The sequence below is a fragment of the Branchiostoma belcheri genome, unplaced genomic scaffold (genome assembly GCF_001625305.1).
Source record: "Branchiostoma belcheri isolate BF01 breed outbred unplaced genomic scaffold, Haploidv18h27 scaffold1, whole genome shotgun sequence".
In the NCBI taxonomy this organism is placed as follows: domain Eukaryota; kingdom Metazoa; phylum Chordata; class Leptocardii; order Amphioxiformes; family Branchiostomatidae; genus Branchiostoma; species Branchiostoma belcheri.
Genome location: NW_017802379.1, coordinates 5,111,979 through 5,119,807, shown reverse-complemented (window position 1 = coordinate 5,119,807; position 7,829 = coordinate 5,111,979). Strand labels below are relative to the sequence as shown.

At 41.5% G+C, this 7,829-nt stretch overlaps 2 protein-coding genes across 2 annotated transcripts in view; both read right to left on the bottom strand.

The window, feature by feature from the left end:
• LOC109466567 overlaps positions 1-409 on the bottom strand; it is a 9,303-nt gene extending 8,894 nt beyond the window's left edge. The window contains exon 1 of the mRNA XM_019764333.1: positions 295-409. The gene's annotated coding sequence lies outside the window, so the exon portion shown is untranslated. The remainder of the gene's footprint in view (positions 1-294) is intronic.
• A 1,255-nt stretch (positions 410-1,664) lies between these two features.
• On the bottom strand, positions 1,665-7,789 carry LOC109467665 (nuclear cap-binding protein subunit 3-like). Its single transcript, XM_019765711.1, has 12 exons — positions 7,581-7,789; positions 7,160-7,231; positions 6,608-6,687; positions 6,438-6,469; positions 6,155-6,289; positions 5,695-5,865; positions 5,284-5,402; positions 4,686-4,839; positions 4,382-4,481; positions 3,738-3,927; positions 3,217-3,455; positions 1,665-2,804 (listed from the first exon to the last, which is right to left on the bottom strand). The coding sequence occupies exons 1-12, from the start codon at positions 7,761-7,763 to the stop codon at positions 2,345-2,347; spliced, it is 1,935 nt and encodes a 644-aa protein (XP_019621270.1). The 5' UTR covers positions 7,764-7,789; the 3' UTR covers positions 1,665-2,344.
• Between the last annotated feature and the right edge of the window lie 40 nt (positions 7,790-7,829).

Here is a 7,829-nt window from a genome sequence, read left to right as displayed (position 1 = left end):
CAACGGCCAAACTCCCTTGGCATGCTTATCTCTCTATTTTGGCCGAGTTCTACTCTTTCCAGCCGCCTCCACAAGCCTGGTAGAGGCTACACCAACAGAACTAGAGAATCTATGCTTTGAGTAGCCTCTACCAGGCTTCCCACGGTAGCTTAAAAATTAAATGGTAGAAATGGTTGCAATCTATACCCTCTAGATGACTAACTTGTTTGGCACAATTTTCAGTCTACCTGGCCAATTTATACTAATTTTCCAGCGACCTGTGGAGCCCAGTAGAAGCTAGCCTTGGGATCTTACCTATTTCCGCTTGACTGACCGAGGCTGCACGGTCACATGCACCTGTTCACCTGGACAGTCTGAAATGCTAGCTGTACCAGACGGGCTTAGCATGGTCCCCAACACCATTCCGCACCTCGCTGATGCATAGTAGTTTCCCGGTGTTTTCTTTCCACATAACGCATTTCTCACACCTATGTCGCACAAGAAAACATCCACACGTCAACAAATTCTCTTAGATTTGTCTATAAAGAACCCCAGCAGAAAACCCCAAAGTCTGAACAAACTTATCATAAAAGCAACACGGATTCCACCGTCAACTGACATTAGGTGTCAATGTTTTGAAAATGACTATCTAGAAATTTGTCTAGCTTACCTTAATCATGATGTTAAGTACAGGACGCCATGTTTTTTATTGTAACATAATATGCAGTTACTCACCTGTACCATAAACCCCATGCAGTGTCAGGGCAGTTCGCAAGGGTCAAATGTAGAGCGCATGTTCACGTAAAGAACTCAAAGTGATATTTCTACTTCCAGTCCATCTTTACGTGTAATCTTTCCCTTTACAACTGTATTGCTGATGTCGTTTGGATCGCGACTTGGACCTAGCAGGTTTTTTGTGGCTCCTCAACCATAAATGGGCGTGGCCGTAACATGACACTTTCTTTGCACAACAACATTACGGTCGGTAATTCTGAATGGCTATGGCTCCTATGTAACCCATAGAACAGTTAACGTGTTATGTAAAGAAATATTCTGGTCTGAAGGCAAGTCTTGCATGGCATGGGTACCGTCCGATTTGCTATGAGCTCCTTGTACTCGCTGGCCCGCAAAAACACCTTTTAGAAACCTTTCATGGTTGGGCTAATCCAATTGCTATTTTGTTCCACCATGGTCTTCTACCTCCATGGTTCCACACACTGATCACCCAATCACGTTGTTATCCCACCCACCCCATTCAAGGTTAAAAATAATAAAGGTCGCAAAAGCTTTGATGCCTTCCTCAATTCTTACCCTTACTCAACTCTTCCCCATTTTGGGGAAAATTTGGCTAAATTTGACTATTTTTGATACCATGTTGTTACTCTGGCAGAGACTAATCAAGGGCTCTTTGGGATTCTTGTTTTTCATCCTATCACCCTACAATGAAGCATCCTTTTCCTATCATTAACTTACCATTGGCTCACCAAAAACATCTTTCATGAATCAGACTGCAAAACACATTTAGGTTGGAATGACCATTATCTTGTCGTCTTATTACTAGTATCATCTTGCGGCATCATTAGTAGCATCCTCGTGAAGGTAACGAAGGTGTGTCCAAAAGGCAACTTAAATGCTTAATTGTATCAGACTATTTTCTTGTACTATACCATGAAAAAAACTAGATGAACAAGAATAATCATCACAATTTCTTCTAGTAATCTTCCATTTACAAAATCCATTGTCACAAAATAACCAAAAATTTTACTAACTCTAAACTGTTAACTTAAAGGACTATCAAATTCTACATTCTATGCTGACACTAAACATTACATCTATGATAGCAATGTTGCTATAATCTAACTTTGTGCAAATTGTGCAAATTAATGCAATGACATCAGATATTCTCTTCAATGATACACTGAATTTGCCAATTATATCAATAAAGTAAAAAAAAAAAGTATAGCCAAAAGTATAGCTAATGGTTGACTTCAGGTTCCAAATACATGTGCTCATATACATGTACAATAAGATGGGATACAAAAACCATCAACATACATAGATACAGATACGCTCTGAATGAAACATAAAAATCTCAGTGATGGAAAAGCAAAGCATAAATCCTTTTCCAGTGATCTTGATAAAGGGTGTAACAACCATAGAGTCTTAGACTAATGGAAAACAATATCTGCTGCAATGATCATTCTTGCTACATGTTGCTACATCATTGCCATGCTGTCACTAACTGAAAAATATCCGTGGGTTACAACAATGTATGGTATGGTCCTCAAAATGTCTTTCCTGTAGGAATGGTACCCCATCTTCCTCGCCACTTATTACCAAGCTGGTAAAAACACAGGACTGTCTGTCAATCACTGTCATCTCTGGTCACCTCTATGGAGAGGCTGGGGAGGTTTTTGAAGTCAAACTTTCCACCAGTTCTCTTTCCTCCCAGCCTCTTTCTCAGATCGCGGGCTAACTCGGGGGAATCACGGCCTTCATCTCTGTCATACTCGTCTTCTTCTTCATCATCATCATCGTCTTCTTCTTCCTCTTCTGATTCGCTGTCGGAAGCAGGTCTTTTCTGCCCAAGTCTGTGTAAGATACTCTCTCCCCTGGATGCAGCCTTGCCGAGTCTCTGCAGCACGCTTGCACCTCCCTGCGAGGGTTGTTGTTGTTGTTTGCCCCCCAGGCGGTCGCGGACGTTGGAAATGGTGTAAGTGAGCCGAGGTTTGTTCTCGCCGTCGGGTTTGATCCCCAGACGGGACTTCACTCCTCCTGAGGACGGCACGCGCACGGCCAGCTGGCTGCCTCCTTTCACTGAATGCCTGCAGGGAGAATTTGAAAGTCTTACAAATGACACACTACATTTACACCAAATATAGACAATGGATACATACTCATCGCAAGAAAAACTTGTCATTGTACCCTCCTTTCTAACCTCTAACTCCAAAGAAAATAAGACAAAGAGAAACAGATAGCCTCGAGGCAGCAAAGATGTAGCTTTGACTGTCTTTACAGTCTCTTTTTTGTGTAAACAAGAGACTACATTGCAAAATGATTTTTTTTTGGTCATGGTTAACTGGAACTGGTGTTGCCTCACTTATGTTAGGACAAACTGAACTGAACTTTGTGTGAACAAGTTGAAGGCTAAAAGAAAATTGATCATGATCAGACCTCATAAGTTAAGATTTTTTTCAGTGGAAACATTTACCCATTTATGTAAAATGTTAAACTCACCTGAGTTGTTTGATACGTTGTTCTACTTCATCTGCATACATGGTTCTTGCCGGGCGTTTGGACTCCTGTTTAGTTAGCTGCTGCAGTTCGTACTCCAGGTCAATGCCGTCGCTGTCCGAGCCAGATTCTGACCCAGGTTCCGACTCCGACCCTGGGTACGCCTGAACGTTCGACACCTTCTGTTTCTTCTGTGGTGGTCTGCTTGGTCTCTGTTTTTCCTGAGTTTGCAACGCTTCTTTCTAGAATAACAAGAAATCAGAGATACATGTATCAGACTTCTGAAAAGTTTTTTTGGGGGGGGGGGTGTGATCTTCCATATTACCCAAATTCCAGTGTCTGACCTTGACCTGTCATTTTGCCTGTTAATCTTCCCCTACCTATGTGCTATCAACCTACTCCAACACCAGATACCTTGTGCATGGAGGACTTGCAACACACACTACTTTCCTGCTTCACAACTACAACATGCATCTGAAAGTTCCCTGCAGTGATTTACAAAACAGTCAGGGGGCGCTGCTCACCAGTAGCCTCCTTTCCTGCTCCTGCCTGTACAGCTCCAGCTCGGTCTCCCAGTCGTTCTCAGGCTCCTCCACTTCCTCCTCCTCCTCACCTCCGTCTCCCCCGTCTGGGTCGTTGTACTTCCCGCCTGACCTCTGCTTTCGGTACTGTGAGATGATCGCTTTCCTCTTCTTTTCTTTGTATCGTCTCCTCCTTTATACAGATGGCAAAAATATGCAATGAGGCAAATATCAGTGCCGCCTTAGTGATCTTGCCTTCACAGTAAACTGTAAATTCATTTATTGAATTCAATTACATTGTAGGAGGAGATAACCCTTACTGTGTACAAATAGGTACATAGAACCAATAGTGTAAATAATATCTTAAACTTAACATCTGAATCTGTATAGCCGGTATAGCCGCCCTTCGCGTGGCGGCAGCTGGCTACATTACACCAAGCGACTTGTTACACCTAACCCTTGAACATCTAACTCTAAACACTGTCTAAAGCTAACATGTTGATTTATCTAAATGTATGTATGCTAGTTGATGACATATGCATCAACTTGTTTCTATGTAAGTTCATTTGCATCCAATATTTTGTGAATAGGTATTGCTGTACTTTTGCTGTGTCATTAAAGATTTCTTTATTGCTAAACACACTCACCATGATTCTGAGATTATTCCCTTCATGCCACCAAAGTTGGGGTTTCCGTACTTCATGTAAAATTTGCTTTTCCTCTGGGCCCCTCGTGCCTTCTTGTCGTCTGTGATGAAAGGAAATCAAAGCACATCAAACCCTGAGTTCCAACATTACCTTACAATTACCAGGTACAGTACATGATTATACTAACTGAGTCACTTTTTGCTGTCAAACAATTTTTAAAGCTACCTTTAAAATGCTGGATTGCATTACAAATACAATCCACACGGTTTATCATAATGTGAAAACCATAAGCATACGATGTTACCATTAGTTGCGTATCGGATGAAGAGCCTCCTAGCTCTTTCACATGGAATGGCAGGCTTGGCCTCTCTCAGGTTAAACTTGGAAGGTATGTCGACCTCTGACCCTTTGGGAGACCCTGTAGTCTGCTCCTCCATGGGTTCGTCCTCTGTTTTGACCTAAAGAAAATTTTCAGGTTATAAAAATTATATGAAACAATTTGATTACAGAATGTTACTTTTTCACAAGACATTTAAATACATTCCCATTTCATGGGCATTGGTAAAATGTAAAGGAAAAGGTAGTCCTATAGCCTTTTTCAGGCTGTAGAGACAGTTGGTTGTTACTCCACTGTGTCTAGGGAACAGAATTGGAAGGCAGAGCCTATCCCTCTCCTTCCACTGCCTTTTACCTCCCCAGCCGAAATCAGGCACCCATTTTACACATGGGTTGTGTGAGGAAAGTCGTTTTAAGTGCCTTTCCCAAGGACACATAACCTAGCTAGTCAGGAGTGTTGAACCAGCAATAACTTGATCTCATGTCCACTAGCATAGTAACTCGGCCATTTGACACCACCATTGACAGATAGTAGAAATGACATCACCTATGCTGTATCATCTCACCTTTACTCCCTCTGTCTTGTCCTCCTCTGTAGATTTGGTCTGTGTTTCCTTCCCCCTGGTCTCTCTCTCCTCTAGTTCATCATCACTCATCAGGTTCAACTCATCATCATCTTCCTCTTCTGGAAGTTCAAAGTCAGTTACTGTAAATCTGGAAACTTTCAGGGTGGTTCTATTTTTTAATTTTTCTCAAATGTGTATATGCCTCCCCTGTATTACTACTGTACTACAGAAATTGTTTAACTGCAAATTTATAACACAGCAAAATCTCATGAAATAAGGCACTGCAAAAGTAAACAAATTTACAGTATGTTTTTCTTTCCATAATAATGTTTTTCAATACCAGGAATATTACCTCTGGCTTATAACATGTAACTACTGGAAAGGGTTAGAATTAAAGATGTACATACTAACCTGTGACAACACTACTCTCCTCCATTTTCTCTTCAGTTTTGGGGACTTCTTCCTCCTTCTTTGTTTCTTCTGTTGAAGAGTCCTTACTGGTAGAATCTTCTATTTTACTGGAGTCTGTGTAGTACAGTATGGCCCTGGCTGCTGTGTTAGGATCCAGCCATACCACATTGCCTGAGACAAAACACAATACTGACATTAGAACATGAACATTTGAACCATATATACAGTCAAACCTTCCCAACAAGACCAGTTGTAATACCGATAAAATCTGGTCTGTGTGACAGGTGGCTACAATAGATAAGATTAATTAAACTTGTGTCAATAGGCTTGGCAAAATCATGTAATAGACCACCAAAAGTAGTGGGCAAGGTGGTCACTTGCACAGGTTTGACCACCTTGTGTCCTGTATAGGGTAGTCATTAACTGGTACCTTGTGGTTAAATGAAGTTCCTGTACTTACATGAGGTGTCGTTGATCCACTCTATGGAGCCAGGAGCAAACTGCTTGAAGTAGTCGAACACCTGCTGAGTGTTCAGGTCATCCACTCCTTCTACATGCAGGGCCTCGGGGCGGATACCCCACTCTGCCTCTGATGCTGCAAGGATGAAACACACGTCAACACTGTTAGAATAGGAAGGGAAGGAAAGACACACACAGGTTTCTGAGGTGAAATGTATGAACACAAAATGATTCCCTCCCTATCCTTTACCCTGAGAATGACTAAGGATACTTCGAAAACTCACCTTCCTTTAATTCCTCTCTCAGCAACTCCAACCTAAGAGGGCACATCAGAAGGCACATCTTAATTGCAACAACCATAGTTTAAGCAAATGTTCACTACTTGTAAAATATATGCAACAGTACCATAGATGCATATGATGCAGTTGGGTAAAATCAAGATCACTGTTATCACCTTTTTGCAAAGGCCTCTTCCTCTGCAGGTGGGGTAACACCAAACCGCTTCGCCCGCTGTTGTCTCTTCTCCAGAAATTCCTGAAAGTTAAGAAGACAATAATCAGAAGAAATTTTTATATCTGATTTTTTTAATGACAGCACACAAATTGCACAATGGTGGTATTTTTTAATAAGCCATTTCATAGTTAGAACTGTGAGTCTTTGTAGTAGGAGTAGAAAGGGAGTGAGGGATGCCTGAGGAAACAACACCACCCACTGATTTCTTTGGTAGACCAAAAATTAATAGTATGAACTCCCGCTAGACAGTAGATACACATGTTATGAGAAGGGAGGACACAAATGGAGACATGTCCAAACGTTTCACCCGATAGACAACTTAAGTGGTTTATTCCAAGCCTTTGGAACAGCACTGTCTGTTTGAACAACAAACAGCTGGTCCTGTCCAATAAATTTGATAGTTCTAAGTTGGTTGTATGTTTGTGGAACAGTAACGTACAACCGATTTATGACCGTCTGCTACACACATATAAAACTCATGGATGACCCTTACCGGATCAGTGATGTCGATGCCTGTAATGAAGTCACCAGCCTTGTTTTCATACTTTCTTTCTCCCAGATTAGGCTGCATAGACAGGAATACATACACGTATTTTTTAAAAGATCTCAACATTCAAATTCTAGTATGTGCTAGTATGGCTTATCACAAAATAATCTTGACATAATAAAATTATGGCATGTTACTACACAGTACACTGGCATGTACAAGCACACAAGATTTATTTCTTACTGTCAAGAAGAAGTCGAGCTTAAGAGTTTATATCAGTGTTTTACTTTCATAATATCCAATCTTCAATAAATTCTTCATCATAGCATACAAGACTAGGTTACTGTTTTGTAGGAATATGCGATACGAGATGCAAGGAGGTTTTAGAAAAGGGAACTGTGCTTGCAAAAAAAACACAGACACGCACCAACACTCTGCCTTCTAATGAACGCTTAATTTCGACATGGGGAGCTTCAGGACCGTCTCCAGATGATCCCTCCGGCTTCTCTGTGTCCTCTTCAACAGGAACATCTTCTTCCATGTCCGACAGTTCGTCGGCATCGATGGAAATCTTCAAGTTGAGCAGATCACTGTCTCCTGTAGACGCCATCTTTGTGTTTGTGTGCTCGTGTTGAGGAAGCAACGAGCGCCAAGAAACGCAAATGTCATTCATCAC